Raw genomic sequence first — 21,864 nt, 5'->3', positions numbered from 1 at the left:
GTGCGAGGAGCTCATAGACTTCTTTGTCTTAAAGATCAGCTGCCTTTGCCACTTCTCTTCTTTCCCCTAGCCCACCGGGCCAAACTTCCTCTGAGGTTCACCCTTGCTCTAGCCTCACATCTTTCTCCAGTTTCTCTCTGATCTCCCCTCTTGACCTCTCCATGCTCACCTTGTCCATGAGACCCACTTCCTGCTCCTGTGACTAAACAGTTGAGCAGCCAACTTCCTTTTTTGACTCCCATGTTAGCTGACATTGTTAATGGTTCTCTCTCCTCAGGAACTCTCCCTGTCCTTCAAATCTGCCGTCATCACCTCTCTCCTCAAAAAAACAACCCTCCAACCTCCCTTACCGCTCCAAAGTCCTTGAACGTGTTGCCGCCTCCTAAATCCGTGACCATCTTTCCCGCAACTCCATGCTTGAATCCCTTCAATCTGGTTTCAGCCCCTATCACAAAACTGAAACGGCTCTCATCAAAGTGACAAATGATATCCTTTGTGACTATGACAAAGGTAAACTATCCTTCCTTGTTCTTCTCGACCCGTCTGTAGCCTTTGACATGGTTGAGCACTCCATCTTCCTCCAACGCCTCTCCACCACTGTATAGCTGGGTGGTACTGCACTCGCCTGGTTCCATTCTTATCTATGTAATCGTAGCCAGAAAATCACCTGCAGTGGCATATCTTCCCAGTCCCGCATCGTTACCTCTGGTGTCCCTCAAGGATCCATCCTTGGCCCACTCCTATTTCTCATCTATATGCTGCCCCTTGGCAACATCATCTGAAAACACGGAGTCAGTTTCTATATGTACGGTGACAACACTCAGCTCTACCTCACCACCACTTCTCTCGACCCCTCCATGGTCTCAAAATTGCCAGACTGCTTGTCCGACACCCAGAACTGGATGAGCAGAAATTTTCTCCAATTAAATATTGGGAAGACCAAAGCCATTGTCTTTGGTCCCCATCACAAACTGCGTTCCTAGCCACCGGCTCCATCCCTCTCCCTCGCATCTGTCTGACGCTGAACCAGACTGTTTGCAACCTAGATGTAATATTTGACCCTGAAATGAGCTTCCGGCTACATGTCTGTGGCATAACTAAAACCGCCTATTTCCACCTCCGTAATATTGGCCATCTCCGCTCATCAGCCGTTGAAACCCTCATCCATGCCTTTGTTACCTCTAGACTGAACTTCTCTAACATACTCCTAGCTGGCCTCCCACATTCTACCTTACGTAAACTTGAGGTCATCCAAAACTCGGCAACCCGTGTCTTAACTCGCCAAAGACCCCCTCACCCATGTGCTCGTTGACTTACATTGGCTCCCAGTTAAGCAACGGCCCGATTTCAAAATTCTCATCCTTGGTTACAAATTCCTCCATGGCCTTGTCCCTCCCTATCGCTGTAATCTCCTCCAGCCATCAGCCCCCCCCGCCCCGCCCCAAGATGTCTGCGCTCCTCCAATTCTGCCCTCTTGAGCATCCCTGATTATAAGTACTCAATCATTGGTGGCCGTGCCTTCGCCTGCCTGGTCCCTAAGCTCTGGAACTCCCTCCCTAAACTTCTCCGCCTCTCTATCTCTCTTTCCTCCTTCAACACGCTCCCTTAAAACCTACCTCTTTGACCAAGCTTTGTGTCATCTGCCATAATTTCTTCTTATGTGGCTCGGTGTCAAATTTATTGTTTTGTCTTATAAAACTCCTGTGAAACGCCTTGGGATGTTTTACTATGTTAAAGGCGTTATATAAATACAAGTTGTTGTTGTTGTTGTTGAGAGGCAGAGAGATTTGAGAGTCCAAGTACACAAATCATTAAAAGCCAGCAGACAGGTACAAATAGTAATCAAAAAGGCTAATGGAATGTTGGCTTTTGTCTCAAGGGGGCTGGAATAAAATAGCAAACATATATAGCCGTGGTCAGATCCCGTCTAGAGTAAAGTATAGAAGAAGAGGTGATCTGATGGAGGTGTTTAAAATGTTATAAAAAGAATTTGATAGGCTAGGGGAGAAACTATTTCCTCTTCCTCTTACAATTAGAGTTTGGCCATCCAGGAGCAAAATCAGGATGTTCTTTTTCACACAAAATAGTAGAAATCTGCAACTCTCCCCCAAAATATGAAAGCTAGGACAATTGGAGCTTTCAAGACTGAAATAGATTTTTGTTAGGTAAGGATATAAGGGATATGGCGCAAAGTTGGGTAAATGGAGTTGAAGTACACCCATGATTTCATTGAATGGTGGAGCAGGCTCGAGGGAATGAATGGCCTACCCTTGTTCCTATGTAACACTGTTATTTAGAAACAGAGGATTAGGAAAGGTAGGATAATTTAGAACAGGCAAAAAAGTAAAAGGGTTGAGTTACATTTTCAATTTTTTTTTTAACCATTTTTCCATGGAAAGGATTTGGAATTACATTTAAATATTGGGTTTTCAAAGCAATGTGTATTCACACTTTAAATTAAAAAAAATCTGAGATGATAGGTACTTAAATTGCTCATGAGCTAGTCAGTGAAATTGTTTCCCCAATGACTGAAAACAAGCAATTTGTTACCCTGTCTCGGTATTTACCAAAAGGCTGCGTCTGTTTATACTAACTGAAATGCAGCCATTTCTCTGATTGGCTCTCCATTTTCACATGACCTACTGCTGATTGGTCCCCTTGGAGGATAAGCCACACCCCAAAGTTCCTCTGGAATGTGTAACTGGAACTGCCCAGCCCAAGTTCTGAGTAACTTTCCAATTTGTAATTCTATCCATTTTGACTTCAGAGGCACAGAGGATAGATCTCCCCAAAAGCCACAAGTTCCAGCCGAAGTCCATTACCTCAACGTAAGTGCATCGCTCCGCCACTGAAGATCCTTACCCCAGCACATGTGCTGCTTCCCACAGCCAAAATCGATTATCCCAGCGCAAGTGCATCCCTCCCCCAGCCGAAGTCCCTTACCCAAGGAAGACCTTAACACCACCACCCCCCTCTCCCCATCGATGAGGCATCGTGTGCGGATTGTTAACAGGTTTATTGGGTATGAAGTGAATAGCGTCAGTGTCGTGAATTTTGAATTTCATCCACCCCAACGATGTCCCTTGTAACACAGACGCTGAGCTTGCACGCCAGGGGGTTGGAAGAACGTCTTCCCTGAGTTCCCTCTCTTCCCTCCGATCCCCCCCCTTCCCGTGTCGCTTGGCCCTGCAGGTGGCTCGGGGCCCAGCGCTGTGGGTGGCTCGGATGCTCAGTGGATGCGTTCGGCTGCTACTGGATGGATCGGAGGCAACGTGATGCTGGATGCATGCACAGAAAAGAGTTGGTTGGAACTGTGGTGGAGGGAGCGGAGTCGGTGATATTTGTCCTAACACTCGCTTTGAGACTTAGTACAAATAGTTACTCCATTACTAAAAATGTCTCACAATCATTGTGTTGGGAAGGTAGACACACATTGTCTTGTGTGCTTGGTAGGGGTTGTTTACATGAAAATACTGGTCAGAGTGAATCAATTATGGTACATAAGGGAGAAGGGATTTGCTCATGGGAGCGATTGATGCCAATAACTAGATGGACGTGTAAAACTTTGATGTTATGTATTTGTGAACTGTAAAAAAAATCTAATATGACACTACCAATTTTGCTCTTTAAAACTTGGATTGTGTCTGGAGAGAGCATCGAGACATATAGGAGTATCACAGATGAAGTCCAAAGCACAAGATTGATGTGCACTGGTTTCAACAATATTTTTCCTGTGATTTGCTTCTATTAGTGTGCTAAATAACCCTATGCCGAGAAAGAAAGAATGGAAAAAAGGATAATAGGACAAAAAGTATCTGGAATATATTAAATGTAATATTAGTGTCTATTTCAGTGTCACAAATGGGTTTTTTTTTCTGCTTACTTCGCTTCCTAAAAAACAAAAATGCACTCCTTCACACACTTATTTCATAATTTTGCACAGATGAAAAATTCTATATACTTACGGTTTGGTAGTAATTTGCTGTCTACAGTATTAGTGCGAGGTTTCATTTTCAAGAAAAGTCACATTCTATACCATTTCTGTTCATGAAGTACCTAAAGGTTAACCAGATATTTTATTCAATATATTTTTGATATATTGTTCTTACAATTGGCTGCAGATCACTTGACAAACATGCAATGATTACATTTGTTATCCCATCAGTGTGACCAAATAGAGAGCATCCTACTGGGTAGTGACCCATTCACTTACCAATCCAAATACAAACCGGTTTTGGAACGAGCCAAGACTGTTAACTAAAGAAAAACAATGGAACTGCATAATTTTACAGCACAGATTATCTCTATCAGCTTCTTGCTAGAACAATCCTACTGACCTACTATGTTAATAGCTCTCTCCCTTACTCTGCTTTAAAGATTTATATACTCTTCCCTTGAAGATGCAATGGTCTCTGCCTCAACTCCCAGTAGCAAAGCTTTTCATACTCTAATAACTCAATGTAAATACATTTCTCGTAGTCTCTCTACTCAGTCTCGGTTATAATTTTACATTGATGATCCCTGGTCACTGATTCCCCAACCACGAGGCAATAGTATTTCCCTGTTCACTCGATCACAACCCTCTACAATATTAAAACCTTTATTAAACCTCCTCTTCGCCTTCTCAGCTTCAGTGGAAATAGTCCTTGTATCTCAATCTCCTCTCATAATTAATAACAGTTCTCATCCCGTTTGAACCCCTAGGTCTCATTGTTCATCCATAGTCTTCAATGTTTTTCCCATTGAGCACCACCCAAACCCATGACCCCTACCACCTAAAAGTGCAAGGATCGCAGTGCAGGGGAACACCATCATCTCCAAGTGACACACCATCCTGAGTTTGATATAGAATCACTGTTCCTTCATTGTTGCTTTGTTAAAATCCTGGAATTCTCTAGCCAACAGCATTGTGCGAGTACCTTCACATGGACTACAATGGTTTAAGAAGGCAGCCCACCATTACCTTCTCGAGGGCAACTAGGGATGGATAATGAATGCCAGCCATGACAACACCACCCACATACCAAAAGAATGATAAAATACCTCCCATTCCTTAGATTCCCTCTCAAAATGCATTATCTCAAACATCTCCATCTTAAATTGCATCTGCCACCAGTCTGCCAATTTTGCTAACTTGTCTACATTCTCTGAAGTCTTTTACAGTCCTCTCGCTGTTTGCCAAACCTCCTACTTAAGTGTTGTAAGAAAATTAACATTATGCTCTTCATACCCAAGTCTAAATCATCTATATTTACACCAAGAACAAAACTGGGGTACATCACTGACAACCCTTCGCCAATCTAGGCAATACATATTAACCTTAACCCTTTGTTTCCAGCAGTCCTCCATAAGTATCGACTGTTCATGGCTGCCTGATTAACATGTGCTGATACGTCCCTTACTAGAACCAATTTCTTTGTGGATTCAAAGACATTTCAAGTGTTCATTCTAACCGTATTGTAGACAATGTGAAACAAACATATTGTAGCCAAAAGTTATTTCGCAAGCACTATAGTGAATAATCAAGTACCTCATCATCAATTTTAGCAGGATACTAACTGGAGTATACTATGCAACGCTCTAATCTATATTTTACTTGGGCTGAGTCTGTCTGCTAAAACCAGACATTTTACTACAGAAAGAAGCTATCGGATCCATTGTGCCTGTACTACTGCAGCTCCTCCACCAAAGCTATCTATTCTAATCACATTTGTCCGCTATCTCCCTGTACTCTTTCGTGTTTTTCTTCAAATATTTATCTAGTTCCCTGAAATATGGTGATTGATTTGGCTTCAATTGTCACTTGTACAAGCATTCCATATTCTAATAATTTTTTGTGTGAAAAAAATTCTTCTAACCTCCCGCTTTGTGCTTCGAGTATCACTCCTAAATGTATGCTATCGTCACCAATTCACCATCTGGCGAAAATAATTTCATTATTTACACTGTTAAACCCCTTTTAATTCATTAAATTTGTGATTAAATATATATTTATCAATACCATCAGGGCTATGACTATAAAATAAAGCAAGAATTTTTGAGACTTGAAACTTGAGCATTGAATTCTTCCATTTTTGCTTACGTAATACTAGCAAAACATGCACACCATTGATAGATGGTCCAACTTTTTAACCGCTTAATTTAAGTCATGATAAGAAAGCTTTTTAAAAAAACGTTCGAATACTTTCCTAGATTAAAATGATTACGGCAAGGTAGAGACAGGATCTGTTCAACGAAAGGAGGCCAACCATTGCCTATGCTGAATGTCACCAGATGATAACAGCAGTGCCACTTATCTCTAAAATACAGCAAATTTTGGACACCTGAGCCCTGGCTTTCTTCAAGAATTATTGTTAAATACAAAAAGACAAAAATAGTTATATAATACACAAATTGGATACAGTAGTGTAGTGGTTATGTTTAGACTTATAATCCTGACTAATGATCCAGGGAATGCAAGTTCAAATCCCACCATGGCAGTTGGAGAATGTGCATTGTTTTAAAAAACTGGTATCAATAAAAAAAGAAGTGACCATGAAGCTAACGGTTGTAAAAACCCAACTGGTTCATCAATGTCCTTTAAGAAAAAAAAAAACTTGGTCTGGTCCACAAGTGACTTCAGTCCCACGTCAATGTGACTCTTAACTGCCCTCTGACATTGCCTAGCAAGCCACTCAGTTGTAGCAAATCACCATCAGTTCAAGAAGGCGGCCCACCACCATCTTCTCAGGGCAGCTAAGGATGGGCAATATATGCCCCTTGCCTGCGATGCCCACATCCTGAGAATTATTATTTTTTTAAATCTTACGTTTGATATCTAGTTAAAATCCAATGGCCCAGAAATCCCGGTTTCTCCTTCCCGCGGCCGTTCGACTGGATTCTAGAAAAAAAGAAGCGCACTTAGCTGAAGCTGCTGGACCCACGAGAGATCCCAGTCCTGAGGCCTCTACTGACTACGCGTCGCAACGCGTGCACGGCAGGACGTGCGCAGGGCTGGAGCTGCAGTCACATGGCTCTGGGCAGCCAATCAAGGTAAAGTATGTTCTCATTCATAATAATGGGAACTCCGTAAGTTGGATTTAAAAAAAAAGTTTTTTAAATTATGCTTTAAAATAAATTTAAAGTAGTGGTCAGGGTTTTTAAAAATAAAATGTGTTTGTTTATTTTTTATGTTACAAGTGCGTTTTAAACTCTTACACCTGTAAAAGTAGGCTATACGCCTGCTTTTATCAGAAGCAAGAGTTTTCAGATATCCGCTGGGCAAGATAAGGGTAAATACCGCAACCTTGCCCTTGCGAAGTGTCCTGGATGTGGAGATGCATTGGATCGGTCAGGCTCCAGCTTGACAGATCGGAAAAAACAGTTTTCAGGGCATGCGCATTGTGCACTCAAAACTGGCTTTTGTGATGCTTTCCCGGGTCCATACACTCCGTACGGACCCAGGAGGCCAGAATTTCAGGGCCAATGTATGCACAGGACCAACATACAGGTTAATAATTAACTAATGGCCAATTCAGGTTGGGTGAGTTTTGTCACACCCCATGTTTATTTTCCAGATCATCAAGCCAATCGCTAAAAATAAATCTGCTCTGCTTAGAGGGAGAAACGGTGAATTTCATCACACTCCAGTGTTTATTTTTTTCAGATCATGTCAGTTGCTAAATAAATAAAGTGATTGTACTTAGGGGGAGAAAAAAATTAAAGCCAATTGCCCAGTTGCAGTTCTCTATATCCAAACTTAAGATGGAAAAGTGGCAAAGCTAATAAGGTAAATGCTTTTGGGCTGGATTCCTTGTAAAGGCTAGGGTGGTTAGTGGCTATAAAAGGAGTGGGAATAAATTTAGAAGACTGGGGAGTAGAATCTAGTGAGGTACTGTGAGCCACAATTCATTCCCTAAAAGACCCTGTAGAACAGATTTTCATGCTGGATTGACAAACTTGATTAGAAGCAAGTATGTCCAGCTGTACACTTAGACAGCAGTGTAGTGGTTATGGTGACTGGAGTGCATTATTACCCCCGGCAACCAAATTTTAATTTGATTTTATATCTTTTAAAGTTTAATTTATTTTAAAGTTTAATTTGTTTTAATTGCTGGTTTTAATGTTCCCCCTCCCCTTTTATAGGGGGCACTTGTAAAATATACAATTTTAATACCCCCAAAAAAACATTAAAAAAACTACCAAAATACAAAAAAGGGCTTTGGAAAATATTTGGAGTGGCCCCCAGATTGGGGGGCACTTGATTTAAATGTTTTATTTTGTCTCCTCTTAAAGAGTTGTAGTGGTTATGGTGCTGGACTAGCAACCCAGAGATTGAGTTCAAATCCCACCATGACATGTTGTGAAATTGAATTCAATAAATAAACTGTGAGCGGGCAGGGAAGTGGAGCTGAGTCCATGATCAGATCAGCCATGATCTTATTAAATGGCGGAGCAAGCTCGAGGGGCCAAATGACCTACTCCTGCTCCTATTTCTTATGTTATCAAAAAAAAAACACAACTGAGTCACAGATATCTTTTAGGATAGTGAACCTGCCAGGCTGCCACCCAGGCTCAAATCCAACATAACAAAAAAGATTATCTGATCATTATCACATTGTTTTTACGTGGCAGCTTTGTTGTGCGCAAATTGCCTGCCACGTTTCCTACATTAGATCGCAAGCGCAGGGCATTTCTGAGCCTTAAACAACAACCCAATGCGAGAACAGCAAAACAGCATTACAGACGGCTCAAGGCTGAGGTCCAACAAAAAACCCGGGATCGAAAGAACAAATGGTGGATGAAGAAAGCACAGGAGATACAGCAGCTGGCCGACAACCATGATGCACGAGGATTCTTCATTGCAGTCAAGGTCACCTATGGGCCAAACACCCAAGGCCCCACCCCACTGCTAGCCAAGAATGGGGAAACACTCATCAAGGACACCGAGGCAGCCAGGGCCCGCTGGAAGGAGCACTGCGAAGATCTTCTCAATCGAGACTCTGCCTTTGACTCGAGTGTTCTCGACTCCATCCCGCAGCATGCTACCCGCCACCACCTCAGTGAGACCCCAACACTGCACGAGGTAGAAAAAGCCATAAGACAGCTCAAAAACAACAAGGCTACGGGTGCGGACGGAATCCTTGCTGAGGCACTGAAGTATGGTGGAGCGGCACTGCTGGCACGAATACACGACCTCATCTCTATCATCTGGAGGGAGGAGAGCATGCCGGGGGATCTGAGAGATGCAGTAATCGTGACCATCTTTAAAAAAGGGGACAACTCTGACTGGGGCAACTACAGAGGAATCTCCCTGCTATCAGCCACTGGGAAAGTCGTCGCTAGAGTCCTCCTCAACCGTCTTCTTCTCGTGGCCAAGGAGCTCCTCCCGGAGTCACAGTGTGGATTTTGTCCCCTACGGGGCACAACGGACATGATTTTTGCAGCGCGACAGCTACAGGAAAATGCAGAGAACAGCGCCAGCCCTTATACATGGCCTTCTTCGACCTTACAAAGGCCTTTGACACGGTCAACCACGAGGGTCTATGGAGTGTCCTCCTCAGTTTCGGATGCCCCCAAAAGATCGTCACCACTCTCCGCCTGCTCTACGACGACATGCAGGCCGTCACAGACCCAATTCACATCCGGACCGGGGTCAAACAGAAGCCCCAGCCCTCTTCTCAATCTTTCTCGCCGCCATGCTCCACCTCACAGTCAACAAGCTCCCCGTTGGAGTGGAACTAAACTACAGAAACAGTGGGAACCTGTTCAACCTGCGCTGTTTCCAGGCCAGATCCAAGACCACCATAACCTCTGTCATCGAGCTACAGTACGTGGACGACGCCTGCGTCTGCGCACATACAGAGTCGGCACTCCAAGACATAGTCGACGTACTTACTGAGGCGTACGAAAGCATGGCCTTACACTAAACATCTGTAAGACAAAGGTCCCCCACCAGCCTGTCCTCACCGCACAGCACTGCCCCCCAGTCATCAAGGTCCACGGCGCGGCCCTGGACACTGTGGACTACTTCCCATATCTCGGGAGCCTCCTATCAACAAGAGCAAGCGTCGACGACGAGATCCAACACCGCTTCCAGTGCGCCAGTGCAGCCTTCGGTCACCTGAGAAATAGAGTGTTTGAAGACCAGGCCCTTCAAACTGCCAAGCTCATGCTCTATGGGGCTGTAGTAATACCTGTCCTCCTGTATGGCTCAGAGACATGGACCATGTATAGTAGACACCTCAAGTTGCTGGACAAATATCACCAACGATGTCTCTGCAAGATCCTGGGAGGTCAGGCGCACCAACATCAGCGTCCTCACTCAGGCTAACATCCCCAGCATTGAAGCACTGACCATACTCAATCAGCTCCGCTGGGCAGGCCACATAGTCCGCATGCCAAACACGAGACTCCCAAAGCAAGTGCTCTACTCGGAGCTCCTTCATGGCAAACGAGCCAAAGGTGGGCAGCGGAAACGCTACAAGGACACCCTCAAAGCCTCCCTGATAAAGTGCAACATCCCCACTGACACCTGGGAGTCCCTGGCCCAAGACCGCCCCAAGTGGAGGAAGTGCATCAGAGAGGGCGCTGAGCACCTCGAGTCTCAATGCCGAGAGCATGCAGAAATCAAGTGCAGAAAGCGGAAAGAGCTTGCGGCAAACCAGTCCCACCCACCCCTTCCCTCAACGACTATCTGTCCCACCTGTGACAGAGTCTGTGGCTCTCGTATTGGACTGTTCAGCCAACAAGGAACTCACTTCAGGAGTGGAAGCAAGTCTTCCTCAATTCCAAGGGATGCCCATGATGATTACAACAGTGACTACACTCCAAAAGTACTTAATTGGCTGTAAAGCGCTTTGAGACATCCAGTGGTTATGAAAGGCACTATATAAATGAAAGTGTTTCTTTTTCTTTCAGAGAGCAGCTAGGGATGGGCAATAAATACTGCCTCGCCAGCATCACCCACAGCACACGAACAAAACGTTTTCACCTTTTTATCCTGTGGTGAAACCCTTGTAAAAACTGACAGTCCTATCACCATCATCCTAACTTCTGAAAAAAGGTGTCAGATATCCAAAAGAAAGCAGATATTATCACAAAAACTGTTTTGATTAGCATACAAAAATTACATTCTCGTAAGGCAACAAACTGAAAAATTCACAAATCTGAGGACCCCATTTTAAAAACCTATATTTTAGACAATACTGTACCAGATAATGTCAGATGTGCATAGAGCTGGTTCAAATATTGTATGATGGGACAGAAAAAACTTGCAATTATATTGTGCATTTCACAACCTCAGTATGCTGTTGTAATGCAGGAAAATGTGGCAGTTAATTTGCATACAGCAAATTAGATAAATGCCCAGATAGTGTGGTTGGGGAGGGTTTCAACTAAATTGGCAGGGGGTGGGCACCAGCATATAGAAGTAGAAAAGAGGAATAAGGTGCAAAAAGGAGTGAGTGTGTTCGATAGTACTAGAGAAGGAAGTAGTACCATATTAGGCAAGAGCAGACTAAGAAGGACTACGAGGAATACAAAGACAGGTTTAGAATGCATGTATGTAAATGCACAAAGTGTGGTGAATAAAGTTGGTGAGCTACAAGCACAATTAGCCATGTGGGAATATGATGTGGTGGCAATAACGGAAATGTGGCTTAAAAATGATGAGGGCTGGGCGCTTAATATTCACGGATACAAGGTGTTCAGAAAAGATAGAGAAGCAAAAAAGGGAGGTGGGTTAGGGAAGACATTGTAGTGTTGGAAAAAGAGATGTCCTTGAAGCGGGGGAAGGGGGACAGAATCCATTTGGTTAGAGTTGAGAAGCAAAAAGGGTATGATCACGCTGTTGGGAGTATTCTACAGGCCTCCAAATAGTGAGGGAGAGATAGAGGAGCAAATCTACAGGGAAATCACAGAGATGTGCAAGAACTAGAGGGTAGGGGACTTTAATTACCCAAATATCAATTGGGATAATGTAAGAGTAAAGTGAAAGAAGGGGGACGAATTTCTGAAATGTGTTCAGGAAAATTTCCTTGACCAGTATGTTCTAGGCCCAACTAGAAAGGAGGTATTGCCTGATCTGGGGAATGAGGTGGGCCAAGTGTCTGTGGGAGAACACTTGGGTAAGAGTAATCACCGTATCATAAGGTTTAGATTAGTAATGGAGAAGAGCAAGTGGAACTTCTAAATTGGAAGAGGGCCAACTTCAATGGGATGAGAGGGGATCTAGCTAGGTTAAAAAGGAACCAAAGATTGACAGAAAAAACTGTAACGGAACCATGTTTAAGGTACAGGCTAGGTACATTCCAAGAGGAAAAGGTAAGGGAACCAAAGCCAGGGCTCCTTGGATGACATGGGAGACAGAGAATATGATGAAACAAAAAAACGGTGTATGATGCGTGTCAGGTGAATTCTTCAAGTGAGAAACAGGCCAAATACAGTAAGTTGAGAGGGGAAGTGAAGAGGAAAATAAAACTGGCAACGATAGAATATAATAGAATGGCAGTTAACATAAAAGGGAATCCAAAAATCTTCCACCGGCATGTAAATAGTAAGCGGAAAATAAGAGGTGGGGTGGGGCCTATCAGGGACAAAGAAGATCATACAGGTGAAGCGTTGAAAATCCGGAGTTCCAGAATCCGGACCGATCAGTGGCAAGGTTGTCTGGAATCTGTAAAATGTTCCGGAATCCGGATCCGCCGACCCTGGGCCTTGCCCACCGCCGTTGCCCTTAATCGGGGCCTCCTCGCCAGTCTGCCAGAACAGCTCCATCACGGTGGGGCCCGCCCGAACACCTCCTTGGCGGCGGGGCCCGCCCGAACACCTCCTCGGCAGGGCCGGTGGCCCGAACAGCTCCTTATCTGGGACCCCCTCCCCCTTTCTGACGTTCCGAAATCCAGAAATATCCAAACCTGGGCTCGGGTGTTTCCAGACACGTGACGTCAGAAAGACAATCAAAAGTCCGGAAAATCCCAGAATCTGAAACGGCCTCAGTCCTGAGGGTTCCGGATTCTCGATGCTTAGAGGCAAGAATACTTAATGAGTACTTTGTATCGGTGTTTACTAAGAGGATGCTGACAAAATATTGGTAGAAGTGGAGATGGTAGAGGTAATGGATGGGGTGAAAATTGATAGGTAGGATGTATTCAAAAGGCTGGCTATGCTTAGAGTGGATAAATCGCCTGGTCCTGATGGCTTGCATCCCAAGTTGCTAAGGGAAATGGGGGTGGAGATAGCGAAGGGCTTGCCATAATACTGGATACTGTTGGGGGAGATGACTCATCAGGGGAAGGCAGCAGCAGCCAAGTCCGTGGCACCAAGGGTGGCTCTGCTGCACAGAAGGGCAGGAAAAAGAGTGGGAGAGCTATAATGATAGGGGATTCTATTGTAAGGGGAATAGATAGGCGTTTCTGCGGCCGCAAACGAGACTCCAGGATGGTATGTTGCCTCCCTGGTGCAAGGGTCAAGGATGTCTCGGAGCGGCTGCAAGATATTTTGGAGTGGGAGGGTGATCAGCCAGTTGTCGTGGTGCATATAGGTACCAACGATATAGATAAAAAAAACGGGATGAGGTCCTACAAGCTGAATTTAGGGAGCTGGGAGTTAAATTAAAAGTAGGACCTCAAAGGTAGTAATCTCAGGATTGCTACTAGTGCCACGTGCTAGTCGGAGTAGGAATTGCAGGATAGCTTAGATGAATACGTGGCTTGAGGAATGGTGCAAGGGGGAGGGATTCAAATTACTGGGACATTGGAACCGGTTCTGGGGGAGGTGGGACCAGTACAAACCGGATGGACTGCACCTGGGCAGGACCGGAACCGATATCCTAGGCGGAGTGTTTGCTAGTGCTGTTGGGAGCGTTTAAACTAAAAAGGCAGGGGGATGGGAATCTATGCAGGGAGGCAGAGGGAAGTAAAAAGGGGGCAGAAGCAAAAAGTAGGAAGGAGAAAAGCAAGAGTGGAGGGCAGAGAAATCAAGGGCAAAAATCAAAAAGGGCCACATTACAAAATAATTCTAAAAGGACAAAGAGTGTTAAAAAACCAAGCCTGAAGCTCTGAGAATGCGAGGAACATTCGTAATAAGGTGGATGAATTGACTGCGAGATAGCTATTAATGGATATGATGTCATTGGGATTACGGAGACATGGCTCCAAGGTAACCAAAGCTGAGAACTCAACATCCAGGGGTATTCAATATTCAGGAAGGATAGACAGAAAGGAAAAGGAGGTGAGGTAGCATTACTGGTTAAAGAGAAGATTAACGCAATAGTAAGGAAAGACATTAGCGTGGGTGATGTGGAATCTATATGGGAGGAGCTGCGAAACATCAAAGGGCAGAAAACGTTCGTGGGAGTTGTGTGCCATCAAACAGTATTAGGGAGTTTGGGGATGGCATCAAACAGAAAATTAGGGACGCGTGCAATAAGGGTACAGCAGTTATCATGGGTGACTTTAATCTGCATATTGATTGGGTGAACCAAACTGGTAGCAATACTGTGGAGGAGTATAAAGGATGGTTTTCTAGACCAATATGTCAAAGAACCAACCAGAGAGCAGGCCATCCTAGACTGGGTCTTATGTAAAGAGAGAGGATTAATTAGCAATCTGGTCGTACGGGGCCCCTTGGGGAAGAGTGACCATAATCTGGTAGAATTCTTCATAAAGAGGAAGAGTGACACAGTTAATTCAGAGACGAGGGTCCTGAACTTAAAGAAAGGAAACATCGACGGTATGAGACGTGAATTGGCTAGGATAGTCTGGAGAATGATACTTAAAGGGTTGACAGTGGATAGGCAATGGCAGACATTTAAATATCACATGGATGAACTACAACAATTGTACATCCCTGTGTGGCGCAAGAATAAAAAAGGGAGGATGGCTCAACCGTGACTAACAAGGGAAATTAGGGAAAGTGTTAAATCCAAGGAAGAGGCATATAAGTTGGCCAGAAAAAGCAGCAAACCTGAGGAGGACTGGGAGAAATTTAGAAATCAGCAGAGAAGGACTAAGGGTTTAATTAGGAGGGGGAAAAGAGAGTATGAGAGTAAGAGAGTAAGCCTGCAGGGAACATAAAAAACTGACTGCAAAAGCTTCTATAGATATGTGAAGAGAAAAAGATTAGTGAAGACTAATGTAGGTCTCTTGCAGTCAGAATCAGGGGAATTCATAATAGGGAACAAGGAAATGGCAGACCAATTGAACAACTACTTTGGTTCTGTCTTCACTAAGGAAGACACGAATAACCTCCCGAAAATACTAGGGGACCGAGGGTCTAGCGAGAAGGGGGAACTGAGGGAAATCATTATTAGTCAGGAAATTTTGTTAGGGAAATTGAAGGGACTGAAGGCCGATAAATCCCCAGGGCCTGATAGTCTGCATCGCAGAGTACTTAAGTGGCCCTACAAATAGTGGATGCATTGGTGGTCATTTTCCAACATTCTATAGACTTTGGACCAGTTCCTATGGATTGGAGGGTAGCTAATGTAACCCCACTTTTTAAAAAAGGAGGGAAGAGAGAAAACAGGGAACTTTGGTCCGATTAGCCTGACATCGGTGGTGGGGAAAATGCTGGAATCAATTATTAAAGATGTACTAGCAGCGCATTTGGAAAGCAGTGACAGGATTGGTCCAAGTCAGCATGGATTTATGAAAGGGAAATCCTGCTTGACAAATCTTCTAGAATTTTTTGAGGATGTAACTAGTAGAGTGGATAAGGGAGAACCAGTGGATGTGGTGTATTTGGACTTTCAAAAGGCTTTTGACAAGGTCCCACACAAGAGATTAGTGTGCAAAATTAAGGCACATGGTATTGGGGGTAATGTATTGACGTGGATAGGGAACTGGTTGGCAGACAGGAAGCAAAGAGTGGGAATAAACAGGTCCTTTTTAGAATGGCAGGCAGTGACTAGTGGGGTGCCGCAGAGTTCACTGCTGTGACCCTAGCTATTTACAATATACATTAATGATTTAGATGAAGGAATTGAATGTAATATCCCCAAGTTTGCAGATCACACTATGCTGGGTGGCAGTGCGAGCGGTGAGGAGGATGCTAGGAAGCTGCAGGGGAACTTGGACAGGTTAGGTGAGTGGGCAAATGCATGGCAGATGCAGTATAATGTAGCTAAATGTGAGGTTATCCACTTTGGTGGCAAAAACAGGGAGACAGATTATTATGTGAATGGTGACAGATTAGTAAAAAGGGAGGTGCAACGAGACCTAGGTGTCATGGTACATCAGTCATTGAAGGTAGGCATGCAGGTGCAGCAGACAGTAAAGAAAGCAAATGGCATGCTGGCCTTCATAACGAGGGGATTTGAGTATAGGAGCAGGGAGGTCTTGTTGCAGTTGTATAGGGCCTTGGTGAGACCACACCTTGAGTATTGTGTGCAATTTTGATCTCCCAATCTGAGGAAGGACATTCTTGCTATTGAGGGAGTGCAGCGAAGGTTCACCAGACTGATTCCCAGGATGGCAGGACTGACATATGAAGAAAGACTAGATCGACTAGGCTTATATTCACTGGAATTTAGAAGAATGAGAGGGGATCTCATAGAAACATATAAAATTCTGATGGGACTGGACAGGTTAGATGCAGGAAGAATGTTCCCGATGTTGGGGAAGTCCAGAACCAGGGGTCACAGTCTAAGGATAAGGGGTAAGCCATTTAGGACCGAGATGAGGAGAAATGTCTTCACTCAAGAGTTGTGAACCTGTGGAATTCTCTACCACAGAAAGTTGTTGAGGCCAGTTCGTTAGCTATATTCAAAAGGGAGTTAGATGTAGCCCTTACGGCTAAAGAGATCAAGGGGTATGGAGAGAAAGCAGGAATGGGGTACTGAAATTGCATGATCAGCCATGATCATATTGAATGGTGGTGCAGGCTTGAAGGGCCGAATGGCCTACTCCTGCACCTACTTTCTAAATTTCTAATCTTCCAATCTACTCTAGATGCGGTGCCAGAGGATTGGAAAGTGGCAAATGTGACACCCTTGTTCAAGAAAGGGTGCAAGGACAATCCTAGTTAAATACAGGCCAGTGAGTTTAACATCAGTAGTGGGTAAGTTTTTATAAACAATAATCAGGGAAAAAATTAACAGACATTTGGAGAGGTTTAAGTTAATTGAGACCCAGCACAGATTTGTAAAAGGCAGATCGTGTTTGAATCTGATTGAATTTTTTGATGAAGTAACAGAGGGCTGATGAAGGGAATGAAGTGGATGTTGTCTGTATGGATTTTAAGAAAGTATTTGACAAAGTACCACATAAAAGACTGGTTAACAAAACTGAGGCTCATGGAATAGAAGGGTCAGTGTCAGCTTGAATAAGAAATTGGCTTAAGTACAGAAAACAGCAAATCGTGGTAAATGGTTGTTTTTCAGACTGGAATCGGTAGACAGTAGTGTTCCCCAAGGGTCAGTGCTAGGACCAATATAAATAAAAGACTTGGATATTGGAATACAGAGTAAAATTTCAAAATTTGCCGGTGATACCAAACTTGGAGGTGTCGCAAACAGTGAGGATGTTACCAATCGACTGCAACAGAACACAGATAGGTAGCAGAATGGGCAGACAAGTGGCAGATGGAATTTAATACAGAGAAGTGTGACGTGATGCATTTTGGCAGAACGGATAGGGAGATGCAATATAGGCTTAATGGCACAGTTCTAAATAGTGTGCAGGGACAGAGGGACCTGGGGGTTCATGTGCTTAGATCTTTGAAGGTGGCAGGACATATTGAGAGAGTAGTTAGCAAAGCACATGGGATCTTGGGCTTCATAAATAGAACACAAGGACATAAGAAATAGGAGCAGGAGTAGGCCATTTGGCCCCTCGAGCCTGCTCCGCCATTCAATAAGATCATGGCTGATCTGGTCATGGACTCAGCTCCACTTTCCTGCCCACTCTCCATAACCCTATACTCCCTTATCACTCAAAAATCTGTCTATCTCCGCCTTAAAAATATTCAATGACCCAGCCTCCACAGCTCTCTGGGGCAGAGAATTCCATAGATTTACAACCCTCCGAGAAGAAATTTCTCCTCATCAGTTTTAAATGGGCAAAATAGAGATATTGAGTACAAAAGCAAGGAAGTTATGCTGAACCTTTATAAAGCTCTGGTTAGGCCACAACTAGATTATTGTGTCCAGTTCTGGTCACCACACATTAGGAATGATGTGAAGATCTTTGAGCGGGTGCAGGGGAGATTACCAGAATGGTTCCAGGGATGAGGGATTTTAGCTACAAGGTTAGATTGGAGAAGCTGGGGTTGTTCTCCTTGGAGTAAAGGAGAACATAAGCACATAAGAAATAGGAGTAGGCTATTGGCCCCTTGAGCCTGCTCTGCCATTTAATGATCATGCTGACCTGATCCTGGGCTCAGCTCCATTTCCCTGCCCACTCCCCATAACCCTTCACTCCCTTATTTTCAAAAATCTGTCTATCTCCACCTTAAATATATTCAATCACCCAGCCTCCACAGCTCTCTGGGGCAGAGAATTCACAGATTTATGACCCTCAGCGAAGAAATTTCTCCTTATCTCAGTTCTAAATGGGCGACCCTTTATTCTTAGACTATGCCCCCTAGTTCTAGATTCCCCTACGAATGGAAACATCCTCTCTGCTTCTACCTTGTCGAGCCCCCTCATTATCTTGTTTCTCAGTAAGATCACCTCTCATTCTTCTGAACTCCAATGAGTATAGGCCCAACCTGCTGAACCTTTCTTCATAAGTCAACCCCTTCATCTCAGGAATCAACCGAGTGAACCTTCTCTGAATTGCCTCCAATGCAAGTATATCCCTCCTTAAATAAGAAGCCAAAACTGTACGCAGTACTCTAGGTATAGTCTCACCAATACCCTGTACAGTTGTACCTCACCACCACATCTTTCAACCCCTCCACTGTCTTGAAATTGTCAGACTGCTTGTCAACATCCAGTCCTGGATGAGCATAAGTTTCCTCCAACGAAATATTGGGAAGACCGAAGCCATTGTCTTCGGTCCCCGCCATAAACTCCATTACCTAGCCACGACTCCATCCCTCTCCCGTTTTGCAGCCTTGGTGCCATGTTTGACTACAAGATGAGCTTCCAACCAACTATCCACACCATCACTAAGACCATCTATTTCCAGCTCCTTAGCACATCTGCTGCTGAAACCCTTATCCATCCCTTTGTTACCTCTAGACTTTACTATTCCAATGCACTCCTGGCTGACCACCCACATTCTACCCTCCGCAAAAATTGCGGTAATCCAAAAGCGGCTGCCCGTGTCCTAATTCACACCAAGTCCTGTTCACCCATCACCCCTGTGATCGCTGACCTACATTGGCTCCCGGTTAAGCAACACCTCGATTTAAAAATTCTCATCCTAGTTTACAAATCCCTCCATGGCCTCGCCCCTCCCTATCTCGAATTTCCTCCAGCCCTACAACCCTCAATATCTGCACTCCTCTAATTCTGGCCTCTTGAGCATCCCTGATTATAATCATTCAACCATTGGTGGTCATGCCCTGTTGCCGAGGCTCTAAGTTACCTCGGGAGCCTCTTATCAACAAGGGCAGACACTGACGTCGCGATTAAACACCGCCGCCAGTGCAGCCTTCGGCCGCCTGAGGAAAAGAGTGTTCAAAAATCAGGCCCTCAAATCTGACACCAACCTCATGGTCTACAGGGCTGTAGTGATACCCGCCCTCCTGTATGGCTCACAGATATGGAGCATATACAGTAGACACCTCAAATCGCTGGAGAAATACCACCAACGATGTCTCCGCAAGATCCTGCAAATCCCCTGGGAGCACAGATGCATCAACGTTAGCATCCTTGACCAGGCCAACATCCCCAGCATTGAAGCACTGACCACACTCGTCCAGCTCCACGAGGCGGGCCACACTGTTCGCATGCCAGACACAAGACTTCCAAAACAAGCGCACTACTCGGAACTCCTTCACGGCAAACGAGCCCAAGGTGGGTAGAGGAAACGTTTCAAGGACACCCTCAAAGTCTCCTTGATAAAATGCAACATAAGAACATAAGAATTAGGAACAGGAGTAGGCCATCTAGCCCCTCGAGCTTGCTCCGCCATTCAAAAAGATCATGGCTGATCTGGCCGTGGACTCAGCTCCACTTACCCGCCTGCTCCCCATACCCCTTAATTCCCTTATTGGTTAAAAATTTATCTATCTGTGATTTAAATACATTCAATGAGCTAGCCTCAACTGCTTCCTTGGGCAGAGAATTCCACAGATTCACAACCCTCTGGGAGAAGAAATTCCTTCTCAACTCGGTTTTAAATTGGCTCCCCCGTATTTTGAGGCTGTGCCCCCTAGTTCTAGTCTCCCCGACCAGTGAAAACAACCTCTCTGCCTCTATCTTGTCTATCCCTTTCATTATTTTAAATGTTTCTATAAGATCACCCCTCATCCTTCTGAACTCCAACGAGTAAAGACCCAGTCTACTCAATCTATCATCATAAGGTAACCCCCTCATCTCCAGAATCAGCCTAGTGAATAGTCTCTATACCCCCTCCAAAGCTAGTATATCCTTCCTTAAGTAAGGTGACCAAAACTGCACGCAGTACTCCAGGTTGGCGGCCTCACCAATACCCTGTACAGTTGCAGCAGGACCTCCCTGCTTTTGTACTCCATCCCTCTTGCAATGAAGGCCAACCTTCCATTCGCCTTCCTGATTACCTGCTGCACCTGCAAACTAACTTTTTTGGGGGGATTCATGCACAAGGGAATAAAAAAAAGGGCATTGTAAATGTTGGTGTTTCCCCCAGATCGGGGGGCACGGTTTAATGTTTTTTGTTTACTCCTAAAAGAGTTTCATGCACAAGGACCCCCAGGTCCCTCTGCACCGCAGCATGTTGTAATTTCTCCCCATTCAAATAATATTCCCTTTTACTGTTTTTTCCCCCCCAAGGTGGATGACCTCACATTTTCCGACATTGTATTCCATCTGCCAAACCTTAGCCCATTCGCTTAACCTATCTAAATCTCTTTGCAGCCTCTCTGTGTCCTCTACACAACCCACTTTCCCACTAATCTTTGTGTCATCTGCAAATTTTGTTACACTACACTCTGTCCCCTCCTCCAGGTCATCTATGTATATTGTAAACAGTTGTGGTCCCAGCACCAATCCCTGTGGCACACCACTAACCACCGATTTCCAACCTGAAAAGGACCCATTTATCCCAACTCTCTGCTTTCTGTTAGCCAGCCAATTCTCTATCCATGCTAATACATTTCCGCTGACTCCGCGTACCTTTATCTTCTGCAGTAACCTTTTGTGTGGCACCTTATCGAATGCCTTTTGGAAATCTAAATACACCACATCCATCAGTACACCTCTATCCACCATGCTCGTTATATCTTCAAAGAATTCCAGTAAATTAGTTATTCATGATTTCCCCTTCATGAATCCATGTTGCGTCTGCTTGATTGCACTATTCCTATCTAGATGTCCCGCTATTTCTTCCTTAATGATAGCTTCAAGCATTTTCCCCACTACAGATGTTAAACTAACCGGCCTATAGTTACCTGCCTTTTTTCTGCCCCTTTTTTTAAACAGAGGCGTTACATTAGCTGCTTTCCAATCCACTGGTACCTCCCCAGAGTCCAGAGAATTTTGGTAGATTATAACCAATGCATCTGCTATAACTTCTGCCATCTCTTTTAATATCCTGGGATGCATTTTATCAGGACCAAGGACTTGTCTATCTTGAGTCCCATTAGCCTGTCCAGCACTATCTCCCTAGTGATAGTGATTGTCTCAAGGTCCTCCCTTCCCACATTCCCGTGACCAGCAATTTTTGGCATGGTTTTTGTGTCTTCCACTGTGAAGACCGAAGACCGAAGCAAAATAATTGTTTAAGATCTCAGCCA

At 44.5% G+C, this 21,864-nt stretch overlaps 1 protein-coding gene across 3 annotated transcripts in view; it reads right to left on the bottom strand.

Annotated features, from left to right (window-relative positions):
* dbf4 (DBF4-CDC7 kinase regulatory subunit) overlaps nt 1-21,864 on the bottom strand; it is an 80,420-nt gene that overhangs the window by 56,913 nt on the left and 1,643 nt on the right. For all 3 annotated transcript variants that reach the window (XM_070881343.1, XM_070881342.1, XM_070881344.1), the window contains exon 2: nt 3,966-4,056. In XM_070881343.1, the coding sequence (XP_070737444.1) occupies nt 3,966-4,011 (46 nt within the window). In that variant the 5' untranslated portion in view covers nt 4,012-4,056. The remainder of the gene's footprint in view (nt 1-3,965; nt 4,057-21,864) is intronic.

Source organism: Pristiophorus japonicus, chromosome 5, assembly GCF_044704955.1.
Source record: "Pristiophorus japonicus isolate sPriJap1 chromosome 5, sPriJap1.hap1, whole genome shotgun sequence".
NCBI lineage: Eukaryota > Metazoa > Chordata > Chondrichthyes > Pristiophoridae > Pristiophorus > Pristiophorus japonicus.
The sequence above is the reverse complement of the archived record's forward strand: the minus strand, read 5'-3'. Positions and strand labels throughout refer to the sequence as shown.